Raw genomic sequence first — 13,470 nt, forward strand, 5'->3', positions numbered from 1 at the left:
TAACCCTGATCACTACGGTTTTATTCCAAAACTATATGAATTCTCACATCTTAACTCTCATTTCTATTTTCTTCATGTTGTGTATTATCTGTTATTAATACTGTAAAATAACTATGATGTGAGACAGGAAGGCTACTGTATAGTCAACTACTGAGGATTGGTCACATTTTTAATTCTGATTCATCTTTGAGTCACAAACTGAAGTCCATTGGACAACCATCTCAATAAAGAATACCCAGTTCAGCAGTCTGGTTTACTCCAACCTTCTCAGAGTCTGACAATTGTATCCACCTTTTATTATACATATAAGTCGGTACAAGTAGATTGTAGATATTGGCATATTTAAAAAAAAAAGGGATGACCCAGTCAAGTGTTCCCACGATCCCAATCTGAGTCATTTATTGAAGAGCATCTGCTGATACTGGGCCCCGTCCAATACTTGTATTTTCCTGGAGAATACAGCTGCACAGTGAACACTTACTCCAGTATTAGCTTCTCTGCACTGGCTCCCTGTTAAATCAAGAATAGAATTTAAAATTATTTTACTTACCTACAAAGCTCTAACTGGTCAGGCACCGTCTTATCTTAAGGAACTTATAGTTCCATATTACCCAACTAGAGAGCTGCGCTCAATCAATGGGCTGGTTCAGGTTCGCCTTGGTCCAGCCCCTAGATATGCTGATATATGCCTAGACAGCCGGGGGACTACCTAGGATACGCTGAGCTCCTCTCTCCTCTTCTCTCCCTCCTTCTTTATGTATTAATCTCCTATTTATGCACATTACTGATTTTGCTTCTTCCCCGGAGTTCTTGTGCTTTCTCGCCTCGCAGGTTCCCAGGAATCGGGGTTATATTTGGACTGTCATCGTGCCACCTACTGAGGCCCTGCTGACACCCACTACTACTACCACTATCATTATTAGTCACATTACTATTATTAGGCTGCACGGTGGTGTAGTGGTTAACACTGTCGCCTCACAGCAAGAGGGGCCCGGGTTCAATTCCCGGGCTGGACAACCTTCTGTGTGGAGTTTGCATGTTCTCCCCGTGTCAGCGTGGGTTCTCTCCGGGTTCTCCGGCTTCCTCCCACAGTCCAAAGACATGCAGGTTAGGTTAATTGATGACTCTAAATTGCCCGTAGGTGTGAATGTGAGCGTGAGTGGTTGTCTGTCTATATATGTCTGCCCTGTGATAGGCTGGCGACCTGTCCAGGGTGTACCCTGCCTTCGCCCATTGACAGCTGGGATCGGCTCCAGCACCCCCGCGACCCTTAACTGGATAAGCGGTAACGGAAGATGGATGGATGGATGGATTACTATTATTATTGCCTGTACTATTACGCTTATTGACTTGCTTGTACCCTGGAGTCTTTGTGCTTTCTCGCTAGGCTTCTATAAATCGTGGCTGTACCTGGACCGTGGACGTGCATCCTGCTACGGCCCTGCTGACACCGACTGCTACCACCATTATTATTACTAGTCACATTACTATTACTATTACCTGTACCATTAAGCATTTTAGCTTTACTTCCACCCTGAAGCCCTTTTGCTTTCTCGTTCTGCAGGTTTCCATGAATCGTTGTGGTACCTGGACCGTAGTCGTGCCTCCTGCTGTGAGCCGACTGACACCCACTGCTACTTCGATTATTATTATTAGTCACATTACTATCCCTATTTTCATGGCTATAATTCTACTGTAATAATTGCTGCTGTTATTATAAGTAGTCTTATTATATGAATCATTTATGTCATATACATTGAATGTGTTGTATCTCTGTTATGCTGCTCATTCTGTACACATGACATCTATTGCATTCTGTCCATCCTGGGAGAAGGATCCCTCCTCTGTCGTTCTCCCATAGGTTTCTTCCTTTTTTCTCCCTGTTAAAGGGTTTTTTTAGGGGAGTTTTTCCTGTGCCGATGTGAGGGAAGGACAGAGGATGTCGCATGTGCACAGATTGTAAAGCCCTCTGAGGCAAATTTGTAATTTGTGATTCTGGGCTATACAAAATAAACTGAAACTGAAACTGAAACTTCAATTACATTGAAGTTATTCAAATCTATCTAATGTATATGCTTGACAATTGAATAACTCTGCATTGCATTAAGAAAAAAATTGCCTGCATTCAAGCTGTTTCTTTGTGTTTTTATTATCTGTATTTTTTATAAAATTTCCAGCTGTCCCTCTTTGGCCTTGTCGCTGTCTCGAGGGAATTTCTTTCTTTAAAACTATTTTTGATGCTTAAATGCTTAAAACGTTGCTTGAGTTACTTGAATGAACTGGATTTGGCTGAGAGTTTGTTTTTGACATCCCTACATCGCTACATCTTTAGATACAATTACGTTAATAATTTACTGAGTGTGGTTGTTGTTGTTGGCTGTCCTTGGTGGAACACGCTCCATAAATGACAGAAAGGAGCTGAAATGAAACAAGTGCACTTAAATAAGTAAATAACATGAATATAGAGCGTCGTACTGCGTTTTGTTGTAGTTTATGGTGTGTGGTTATTATCTGGAGGTGATGCCCACAAACGGAACCCAGCAGAGAGACAGACTGCACGCTGTGCATGAAACCTTCACAGGTAAGAACACTTGTGTGACATCTGACTCAAAACGAAGGATCAGATGTGGCTCTGTCTCTATGTAGCCCACCGATCAGTTAAAAAAATGCCTTGATTGGTCCCGATGCCCATCTTTGAGATTGATCTGGGCATCCCTATTGAAAAGTGATGCTCCCACCTAAGGGTCATTTCAAACCGCCCAGATTATTTCATATGAGCTCCCCCAATTTAGGTGATTACCTAGTAAAGTCTTAATTCATTTTATTTGTATAGCACTTTTATATGAAAGGGTGAACACCCACGTGCCATCTTCTGGGTTTAGTTTTCTTTTTTATGCTTCCAGGCTTCCCCTGGTAACCCTGTGTTTAGTATCACCACGCTGTGAGTAGTGGATAATTCTCTTAGGGATAGTCTGCAGACTTTGTGGGAAAGCTGCTGGAAGTCGATGTGTTCTTTTGTACACAAGACTAGGGGATTTGGCCCCTAGTCTTGAAAACAATAGTCCACAAACTAATCACAGTAAGTACAGCCACTTACTGGTCTATGACTTGTGCCCAAACAGCAGACAGACACAGATAGAGTCTAGCTGGTGAACTTTATAAGGTAATCATCTGTTTGTTGTGTTTACAACTTCATCCTCTGCTCCCAAGTGACAAAAAAAAATCTGTCAAAACAGATTTAATTTGGGAGCCAAAATCGTTTCGACCAACAGCTGCCTTAATGTCGTTGCCAAAGGACTCATGAACCACAAATTCCAAGGGCCACAACTAGCACATGACGCAGAACTAACCTTTGTGACACTGATTCTCAGCCTTCTCAAATCTGGCACTTATACACTGTGTGAGTTAGAAGAAGAGTGAGTTTGCATATAAGGATAAAAGGCATGCTGCAAAGACAACCCAGATAATTCACTAGTTTCTAACGGCCCCATGCGAGTGGCGTCTGTCCTTTTAAACAAGGTGTACTTGCTCATTATCCCCCTCTGTGTTTTCATGGTATGTCTTGGTGAGAAAAAACGTCCATTTCTTTTTATTTATTTAAGATACCATGTTGCTCCTAAAGTAATAGGAGACCCACTATACAATTGTCTGTAATATGTATCCAATGAGTTATTATTTTTTTTATTTTTTACATCAAAAGTGAATCTGTGAATCTTCTACTAACTATAAAGCATCAGTTATTTCACTGTGAACGCACCAGTGCAACCATCAACGTGTGATGAGTGGACGCTACTGCGCAGCTGCCACAGTTCGTTGATGCGTTTAATCGTTTTAAGGATTTATCTAGAATAACACATTGACTTGACTACTGTCTTATTCTGAAGGTCAGGAGCCCATGGCGGAAGTGTTCACGCGTCGATGAACGCGTCTTGACTTCGTTGCGTTGTTTTGTTTTTATTCTCTATTAATCCATACACTCAGACTTATATGAGCAATGAACCAAGCATTCGTTTAGGTTCGGGCGCAGAGCTTTCCACATTGTATTTACTATATTAATATTATCGTATTTTTTTTTTTTGTTGTCGTGATCACGTGGTCCGGTCAGAGGAAGTTGACTCGTATGAGCCAATGAGCAGCGAGCTGGTGGTCACGGCGTTAACCATTGGCTGGTTCAAAAGGGAAACTATTTAAGCGCTAACGGCTGGCGGCAACTACACTTGTGTTGCTCTGAGAACAGACTGTTTCGGTAAGCTTGCCCATTAAATGTATTTATTTTGGACTTACGCTAATTAAGTAAAAGTGTCCCTGTGTTCAGAGTGCAGGTGGACTTCCTCAGATAGCCGTAGCAGCTTTACTGACGTGTGAACTAGGCTGACAGTAGTGTGAAGTTACCCCGGTCACGTTAACGTGTTGTTCGTGAAGGAAACGCGGCTCTTAACGTACATCTAACGGGTGCAGAGACGAGCCTCTACTCGGCCTTTTTATTGATTTTAAAGATGTTGTCGTGTTTGCTGGTTTTCCTGTTTAGGTGAGTTGTCCAATAACGCATTTTGAGACAATGGCTGAGGGCGGATCCGATGAACGCTACGAGTTTGATGCCCCGTCTCATGTGGTGGACTTCGTAGATCTGGAGAATGACGAGAGCGAGGACGTGTGGTTTGGTAGGTCTCTCTTCTGTCTCATCCTCTGATGAATAACACAAACTGTTCCATGTCCAAAACACTGAGTCCTGCAGTCAACTCTTCTTGTGTAAAGCCACAGTTTGCTTTTGTTTGCTGTCTCTTACAAGTTTAAGTGTTGTTTTTTTTTCTCTTACAAGTTTAAGTGTTTTTTTGTTTGTTTTTTGTTATTGTTTTTTTACAGCCCCCTTTAAATATTTTATTTTAAGCAAAGTGTTTGTAAGAGGAAACATCTCAGCATACAGGAGGTCAGAGACGTGGGTGCATCTCACAGAAGTAGATGACTTTTGAAATGTCCTCCTGCAAATGTGTGTCTGATTACAGTTGTGACATTAAAAGGTTCAAGAATAGACAAAAAGGGGGGGGCACGCTGTCAAAGCAGACCAGGCCTGTAGACTTTGAAAATTGACATCACTCAAGACAAAGAACTCATTCCACACAGGAGGACAGCAGCGTCTCTCTCCTTTAGAACACGTTTGAATGTTGGTATCGTGAATCATTTCAGTTCTCTGCATCTTCTGATCTGCACCTGGTCAGGAGGACCGTTATGGCCCGTTCAGTTTGACCCCCTTCACTATGTCGGTTGGTCTGGATGGGTGTTACTGTGTTGTTGTTGTTGTTGTTGTTGTTGTTGTTGTTGTTGTTGTTGTTGTGTTTAAGCAGGGTGTGACTTATCATGAGAGGTATTTTTGAGTTGTAACATTAAGTGCAAGTAGTATTAATACTGGCCTAAATAGTCTATTGTGTCTTGTGTCTCTTGTGTGCAACAGGTAAGCCTGCAAACTGTTTATACTATCATCTTATAGAGTAGAGTAACCAATATTTATGTAAAATGAACCATCAAAGAATCTGTGAAGAGTCCTCCTTCTTGATCTGTGACTGTCTCTTATGTGCAGAACAACAGGCTGGAGGAGCAGTTGACAACCTTAAAACTCCTCTGAGACCCAACCAAGGCTTTAGGAGAAGCCACGCGGTGGACCTGCCTAGAGCCATCGTGACCCCTCAAGTCAAGACAGAAGAGGACCCTGGTTGGTTTTCATTTTATTATACTGAAGATGCTCCCCTAATTATTATTATTATATATTGTTTTTGTTCAAATGTTTGAAAAAAAAAAAAGTGCTGTTGTCTTGAAAGGTCGGTGTGAAAAGTAACTACTTTTAAAACTGTAGTCTGAGATTCACAGCGTGTGGGGACCGTGGTGGTCACAGCAATCATTAAGTCAATGCTTTAAGTGATTCATTTACAAAAACAAGTAAAAGACAACACACCAGTTGGATTCATATTCCATGGTTTAAACACATTTTTTTGTGGGGAAATAATTAAAAATAAGTCTGTTTTTGCAAATGATCCTAAACCCAATTTTACAAATGAATAGTGAAAGAAACTTTGGTAGCTTTCTGACTGCCGTGTAGTTCTCGCTAGTATTCCAGTGAGAATAATTGGGATTATTGTGGTGTTAATGTTGGAATTGTGAAGATTATGTGCATACACATGACTATTTAAAGCTGAGCTCTTGTGGTCTCCGAGATCAGTCTGTAGTCTTGTTACTCAGTGAATAGCTTCACAACGTGAACTCAAATGGACTCCTGTATGTTTCAGGTCCTATTGAATCCGAATCTCCACCTCCAAACGTGGTCACATCCTGGGGTGCTGGATCTCCTGCTCGGACTGGTGCAAGACCAAAGAGGGCCGCTAACCAGCCCCCTGCCCAACCACGCAGGTAAAGTCCTTGTGATGACTCCTCTCGCACTGCAGGATGAATTTGGAAAATACATGTGTGTGTGCTACACAATAAATGAATCTGTGGTTCTAATACATAATTGTTCACAATCTTACCTGATGATTCTGGCACATTAGTGTAATCGGTTACTTCAAACGAGGCAGCAACCTGTGGGTCTGAAAAGTGAAGCCAAGTTGAAGTTCCTTTTGACTTCTATTTTTACTAATATGGGTCAGGGGGCGACTCCTCTGGTTGTATAGAAGTCTATGAGAAAATGACTCTACTTCTCTCTTGATTTATTCCCTCAGTAAACATGAGTCTCAATCTCTAGTTTCAAGTCTTCTTCAATACAGCATGATGTTCATTTAGAGTCAAATAGACCATAACGCAGGGTATGCTTTAGGGCGGGGCTACCTTGTGATTGAGAGGTCATTACCACGGCACTGTCCGGTCTGGAAGTTGTTTTGCGTCTTAGAACTTTAACCCTTTCATTGTGTGTTTTCACTTCGTAAAAGTTCATTGTAACATTCTGTTTGTCTAAGAATGTCTTAATCAGTGTTTGGTTGTACTTGGCTCCACCCTCTCGTGTCACTTCTGGTTCCAAAACACAAGATAGTGACGGACAAAATGCTGAACTCAATGGTTGTGTCCATAAACCACTGGATGTTGTTACAGTGACTACGTTCACCTCTTATATACAGACTATGCTTCAACACACCAACCGACTGTTACACCATGTGACAAGTGGAAGGGGCAAGATTTATGTATGCTGTGTTTTTAAAAGCTTACTATGGAGGAATTGTTGCTAACTGTTTGTAAACACAACATTCAAAGGTCACCGCTTCCTCCTCGGCTCAACGACACCAGAAGCTAACCTGCCCTGCCAGCTGGTGCCAACACAGCCCAGTGTATCACCTGCAGCATCACATAGAGCAGCGAGAGGGAAAGCCAAGCCCAGATTCACTCTCCTGCTGCTGTTTCTCACAAAAAAATTTTTGGTGCTGTGTTGGCCTTTCTGTAGCTTCCTCTTGGATTTGTACTTATGCATGCCTGGTGGCTACACACCAATTGTGCACATAGCAAAATGAGGAAACCCAGGCAGAGGGCAGGGTCTCTGCAGATACAGACACCAGCACACTCTAGTGGGTCAGAAGAGATGAGGGAGAGTGATTACTTCTAACATTGTTTTTTGGGGGAAATGCTTCATAGTATAAAAGTCTAGCAGCTGTGTGTGGCCCCTGCATGTCCGTCCCCTACAGTTGTTGTTATACTGTTGTTGTTTTTTTGTGTGTGTATTAATGGGCTATGGATCTCACAGACAACGGAGGGAGTGTTTGAAAGAAGAGTCTAACAGGTGTAAAGTCTTTGTTTCGGAGACTTGATCTATACTTGAGATTAAACACGTCTGTCTTTCTCATTCATTTCTTCTAGGGTTTCAAAACGTAAAGAGATGACTAGTGGTCCGGCTAAAGAACCATCAAAGAAACGCAAAAAGTAAGTGTCCTAGCTGTCCTTTCAAGATGCCCTTGACTTTTTACACTTTTACTGAACAACTGCACAAAGAGACCCTGTCAGTGTCTCCACTCTGTATTTCCTTTGTTTTTCAAGTTTTCTACTGTGGTTGTTTGCTTTAGAACTCCTCCTGTTGCCCGAAGATCCAGAAGCGTCCTCCACAGCAAGGTGCCACAGAACACCAGGGCAGTGCCCAAGACCCGGCCAGCAGCTTCCTCTACTGCAAACACAGAGTGAGTTTTTCTGACTCCACTACAGTTTTCTGTGTGACTATATCCTGAAGGGAGTGGGAGGTCTGCTCTGGTCTGTAGTCTCCTCTCCAGTGTGTTCACAAAAGAACATGGTCCTACAGCTTGGGATCCATCCACATCAGATAGCCAAAGTGTTTACAGCTGTCTGAGTGATATGAACAGGATAGTTCCCCTCAAGATGAGACTGCTGTTAAAGCTGTGTGGTTGCTTGTGAATATGTCCAAACAGCTCTGAAGAACAGGAGCTGGAGCTCATCAGGAACCTCCAGAGGGAAGTGGCTCTGCATCGCAGGCAGAACGAGGCCAGCTACAAGGCTGCTCTGGCTGGCAGTGAGTAGATATGACTGCAAACATTAATAAATGTCCTTGAGACATCCTTTTTTTAATGTGCTGGAAGTTGTTCTTCCGGTTTACTTCTTGAAGGTAAATCTCTGTCACTTATTTCAGATCCACCACCAAAGAAGATGGTCCTGGCAGCCACTGTGCCCAAAGAGTTCCAATTCAACACCAACGCCCGTGTCAAGGCGACCACTTCCTCAAACGCAGCCCGCAAGGAGGTGGACCAAATCAATCAGCCCTGCAAACCCTCCTCCCCAGTCAGTACTTCATATATGCTCACATCATTTTTAGAATTGTAGTGCAACCAGGTGTCAAACCCAAACCTCGAATGATTCACTTAAACATGTTCAATGTGCAGACACCATTTAGTAAAGTAGTCTTCCCTCAAGCTGCTTCTTAATGCATTAATCACTAGATGGAAACTACAATTTTCTTCAGCACACATTATTTTGAGAAAAACCTGAACGAGAAAAATAAATATACACTCCCTGATTTATGTTGCATGGCCTGATGTGTCCTCCAGCACACAGAAGATTAATCTGCAGTTTAGTTGTTATTCTCAACAGTGGATGAGAGGAAAGTAACCAGACACCCAAATGCACATAAAACCTACACCCATGTTCTACAGTTGCACTCTCCTTTGATCCTTTTTTAGGGAAAGGCTTTGAGAGGCGCCACCGTGCCGAAACCCTTCAACCTGTCGACCGGCAACAAGAGAGAGGTAGAGGAGTTGGCTGCATACGTGCCCTTGGCTCAGCAGGTCGAGCAGTACCAGAAACGAACCCCCGACCGCTACCATCTGCGAAGTCGCAGGAGTCAAGAGAGAGGTGTGTAGGACGTTGAGGGCCCCATGTGTTTTCTGTGCCTTGGTGGTTAAGTCTAACTTAATCACATTGGTTATAACTGTTTCTCAGGGCCAGGAGCAGTGAAGGGTGGTAAGCTGAAGCTCACCCAGCCTCACACTCCTCAACTGATGACTCGCCAGAGGAGCCGGCCAACCAACGTGAAGAGCAGTGCCGACCTGGAGGCTGAAGAGTTGGAAAAGCTCCACAAGTAAGAATCTTTACATGCATTACCAGGCCTTTGTCTCTGGCTTAAACCGACACTCGGGCCATGTCCACACTACTACGTTTCCTTTTTAAAATGCATATCTTTTGCTACGTTTACACTGGCCGTCATCAATAGGCTGGAGTTTTAGAGCCCCGAAAACGGACCAGTTTGAAAACACTCCAGAGGCTGGATCAGTTTGAAAACGCATGTGGAGTATGGACATGTGGAAATGGAAAAGTTTTAAACGGGCCCTATTATGCTATTTTCCGAGTGCATATTTTTATCTCAAGTTACAGTTACAACATGTTTACATGCGTTAATACTCCTAATCCGCCTTGTTTTTCTTATCCTGGCTGTCCTGCAGCACCTCTTCTCACCCTCTCTCTGAAATGCTTCATTGTAGAGCTTCCTCCTCCCTCCAGAAAGCAAAGTCTGCCCTGATTGGTCAGCTAACCTGCTCTGTTGTGATTGGTCAACGTTTCACATTTCAAAAAACTTCCGCTGGAGCTTCAGCTCCGTCTCTCTTTCTTGTTTGAGGGCCAAACTAGGAGTTTTACGTCACTTCTGTAACATTATGACCTCATAAAGTTACAGAAGTGAAGGCGACAATTCAATGGAGCTGTTTCAGGCAGCTCAGGAGCAGTGATTCTGAGGGGGAGGGTAACTCCTTTTAGGCGTGGACTTCAGGTTTTACACTCTACGGACCTTTTACATGTACATATATATATATATCTATCACTAAAGAAGAGTGGAAACGCATAATAGGGCCACTTTAAAACGATGATGTAGGCATTCGCTATATATTAGCAGTCACAACGTGCCCTTCCCTGATTCGTCCCACCTCTATCACATGAGTCTTTTCCGGAAAAAAAATAACAGTCTTGTCGATCGACTACCAGTGGTTACTTTAACGTGGATAACTGATTACAGGCATTGCTGACCTTGTTGTCTTTACTAGCAGCTGTTAGTGAGCGGGTGCGGACGTTTGAAGTCAGGGTTTGAGGCTTTGAGGGGGGTGATGGACAAAAAATGGAGGACTCTCCTTTTCTAAATGCATTTTTGGTTCTGCACAATAATTGATGAGGAACAAGAGCACAAATGCTCTCCAGTGCGACTGGGACTTCAGCTACAAGTGAGAGAACAAACAACGAAACCGATATGAAATGTTTGTTGGCCAAATGTATGGACCCATAATCTAGAAAACTTCGTTTAGTAACTGTTCATTTTAAAGTAAATTTGATGCCTGTGTGGGAGAGATGGAGTTAGACCTGCAGCGTTGTAACTAAGTCTAAAAAATCTTCTAAAACTTTCCACGAAATGTGTCCGAGTTTATAGAGGAAGATCTTGAGTAACAAGCTCTAACTTTTTATTATTAAAGAGTAGTGTAATACTGTTGTAATATCTGCAACCAATGTACTTCCTGTTAAAACTGCCACCCGCATTGCCCAGTGTACTTGATTAGTCATGTGATATTCGTTTTCAGGGGAGCTAGTCTGGACTGATTTCATTTTGAAAACGCCCGTGTGGACGGAGACAGTTTTGTTTTTAAACAAAAGTGTATCAGTGTGGATGTACCCTCAGCAATCGGCCACATGTGGATGCACAAAGTTATTTTTTCTCTGGATGCTCAGTGGTTACTCTCTTGCCTGCAGTGGCATCCTGTCAGTGTCCAATATTGAATTTCCATCACATAATGTGTTTTTACTCACAGGTTTAAGTTCAATGCCTTGGCGCTGAACAGGAAAATTCTGGAGAGCGCCGAGCACCTAAAGAGGCCAGCAGTGAAGGAACCCACTGTACCCGAAGGCTTCGAGCTGCAGATAGAGAAACGTCTCCATGAGAGACAGGCCAGCAAGCAGAATCAGGAAGGGGAGGAGAGGGCGCACGCCTTCAAAGCCCAGCGGCTGCCCAAAAGGATCCTGGAAGGAGTCGTGGTGAGTCCTTATCCCACAAGGTTTTTATTGTTCTTTAATTCTGTTATGATTGTTGTAAAAAGGCTTTCCTCCCGTCAACAGGGATTGCCAGAGAAGAAAGTTCTGCATCCAACTGTGCCAGAGTCTCCAGCTTTTGCCCTCAAGAAGAGGATTCGTATAGAGAAGGTGGAGGAGGTAAGGGCTCATCTGGTTGTTTAATACTTAAAGGATAATGACTTTTCATCACCGTAAGTTAACACTACCCCCTCCGTTTTCCTGCTCAGGTCAGACAGCCCTCACCCATCAAGGCCCCCCCAGTGCCTCATTTTGGCCTCCCCTTCCAGCCCCAGCTGCAAGAGAACCACCAAGTGGAAGTCTGTCCCTTCTCCTTTGAGGAGCGGGACCAAGAGAGGAGGGCGCTGAAAGAGAAGCGGCTGCAGGAGATGAAAAATGAAGAGGTGGAGATCCAAGATCACGACCTGTGCACCGTAGACCTCCAGAGTGAAGACGCAACCACTAAATATCCTTAACATCTTCTCCAAACTGTTCCAGGTACCGCAGTTCAAGGCCCAGCCTATGCCCGCCTTCGACGCTGTGCTCCTCCCCGAGAAGAAGAAGCTGGAGACCACGAAGCCCGAGCCCTTCAGACTGCTACTGGATGAACGGGGCGCTGTGAAGAGCACTCGCTGGGAGCAGATGGTACGACACGATCTGACAGTTTAAATTCATTAACCAACGTCTGCTTGAATTTAATTCATGACCTCTGTTCCTGTAGGTGAAGGAAGAGAATAAACGAGAGGAAGCGGCAGTATTCAAAGCCAGGCCCAACACAGTCACTCATAAAGAGCCTTTCCAGCCCAAAAAGGAGGCCCGGGCTGCAGTTGGTAAGTCTATTAACATGCAGAGCTGCACCACCAATCACTGACCACCACCTGGTTTTACCTAGACCTGTGGGATCTGTGATATTCTGATGCTTTAACACAGCCATCGGCAGCTCAAAGCACTGAACACTGTGACACTATTCAAACCTCATGAAGCTCAAAGCATCAGCTCTCTGGGCTGCTGTCGTCTTTACGTCAATCTGTCGTGGCAATAAATAACGAATGAATGAATTGTTCCACAGTTGTAGAGGCCTTCGAGCTGTCGACAGAGCGTCGGGCCACAGAGCGGCAAGAATACGAGCGGCAGGCCAGTGAGAAGGAGGCTCTCAGGAGGCTCATGGAGGAGCAGCAGAGACAAGAGCAGGAGCTGAAGGAGAAGGAGGAGATCGCACAGCTGCGTCAAGAACAGGTCACTGCCAAACACGGTTTATTCCATTACTGAGGGAGAGTCCTCTCATTGGTGTGGTGGCAGACTGCTTGTAATGTTAAAGGGCTGCCTCCTCAGGGGAAAGTAACAACGTAGCGCCTATAAACTAAACCAACTGTATAAAGAGGAGGTCTTAAAGATTCCAACTTGATGTTAACGGCATTATTTTTTTTCTTTTCTCTTCACCTCACCAGGTTCACGCTGCTCAGCCCATCAGACACTACAAACCTGTAGCCGTGAAGAAGAGCGAGGTTCCTCTCACAGTCCCCCACTCGCCCAACTTCTCTGACCGCTTCCGCTTGTGATCAGCCTTCTTCACTCCACTCTGTAGAGATCTGCATATTTTAAGCCTTCAGATGTTTTGTTTTTTTGTTTTTTTAATCATTCTCAAATAATTTCTTTCAATCTTTCTTGTTGCTTGTCTGTAGAATCGATGTGTATTTGAAGCGACTGAAGCTCTGTTTTTCTGTGTTCCATGTTTAACTTTAGATTGTAACAAGGTGCTGTATATTCTCTAAACTATTCTATTTTTACTGACAAGCAGTTCACAGTTGCTTTCTCTCTATATCTCTATCTCTTTCTGTCTTTTGAATAAAAGTTTTAAAAATGACCAATTATGAACATTTAGTTTGAAGTTTCTTGCAACTTTACATTAATATTTAATGCCAGTAAAACACTAAACTTCAGCTTTAAAGTCAG

The 13,470-nt window shown here is 43.5% G+C and overlaps 1 protein-coding gene across 1 annotated transcript; it reads left to right on the forward strand.

Moving 5' to 3' along the window:
* Nucleotides 1-4,198: 4,198 nt before the first annotated feature.
* tpx2 (TPX2 microtubule nucleation factor) lies at nucleotides 4,199-13,379 on the forward strand. Its single transcript, XM_054609428.1, has 17 exons — nucleotides 4,199-4,246; nucleotides 4,529-4,661; nucleotides 5,576-5,707; nucleotides 6,279-6,399; nucleotides 7,831-7,893; nucleotides 8,034-8,144; nucleotides 8,391-8,491; nucleotides 8,609-8,757; nucleotides 9,156-9,327; nucleotides 9,415-9,553; nucleotides 11,262-11,484; nucleotides 11,566-11,658; nucleotides 11,748-11,921; nucleotides 12,016-12,162; nucleotides 12,239-12,347; nucleotides 12,587-12,753; nucleotides 12,966-13,379. The coding sequence occupies exons 2-17, from the start codon at nucleotides 4,559-4,561 to the stop codon at nucleotides 13,074-13,076; spliced, it is 2,115 nt and encodes a 704-aa protein (XP_054465403.1). The 5' UTR covers nucleotides 4,199-4,246; nucleotides 4,529-4,558; the 3' UTR covers nucleotides 13,077-13,379.
* The last annotated feature ends 91 nt before the right edge of the window (nucleotides 13,380-13,470 follow it).

Source organism: Anoplopoma fimbria, chromosome 12 (genome assembly GCF_027596085.1).
Source record: "Anoplopoma fimbria isolate UVic2021 breed Golden Eagle Sablefish chromosome 12, Afim_UVic_2022, whole genome shotgun sequence".
Classification (NCBI taxonomy): Eukaryota; Metazoa; Chordata; class Actinopteri; order Perciformes; family Anoplopomatidae; genus Anoplopoma; species Anoplopoma fimbria.

Coding starts and splice junctions, on each gene's coding strand:
- tpx2 (XM_054609428.1), top strand. CDS start 4,559: ATGGCTGAGGGCGGATCCGATGAACGCTACGAGTTTGATGCCCCGTCT. Junction 4,662..5,575: donor GAGCGAGGACGTGTGGTTTG/GTAGGTCTCTCT, acceptor TCTTATGTGCAG/AACAACAGGCTGGAGGAGCA. Junction 8,758..9,155: donor CCTGCAAACCCTCCTCCCCA/GTCAGTACTTCA, acceptor ATCCTTTTTTAG/GGAAAGGCTTTGAGAGGCGC.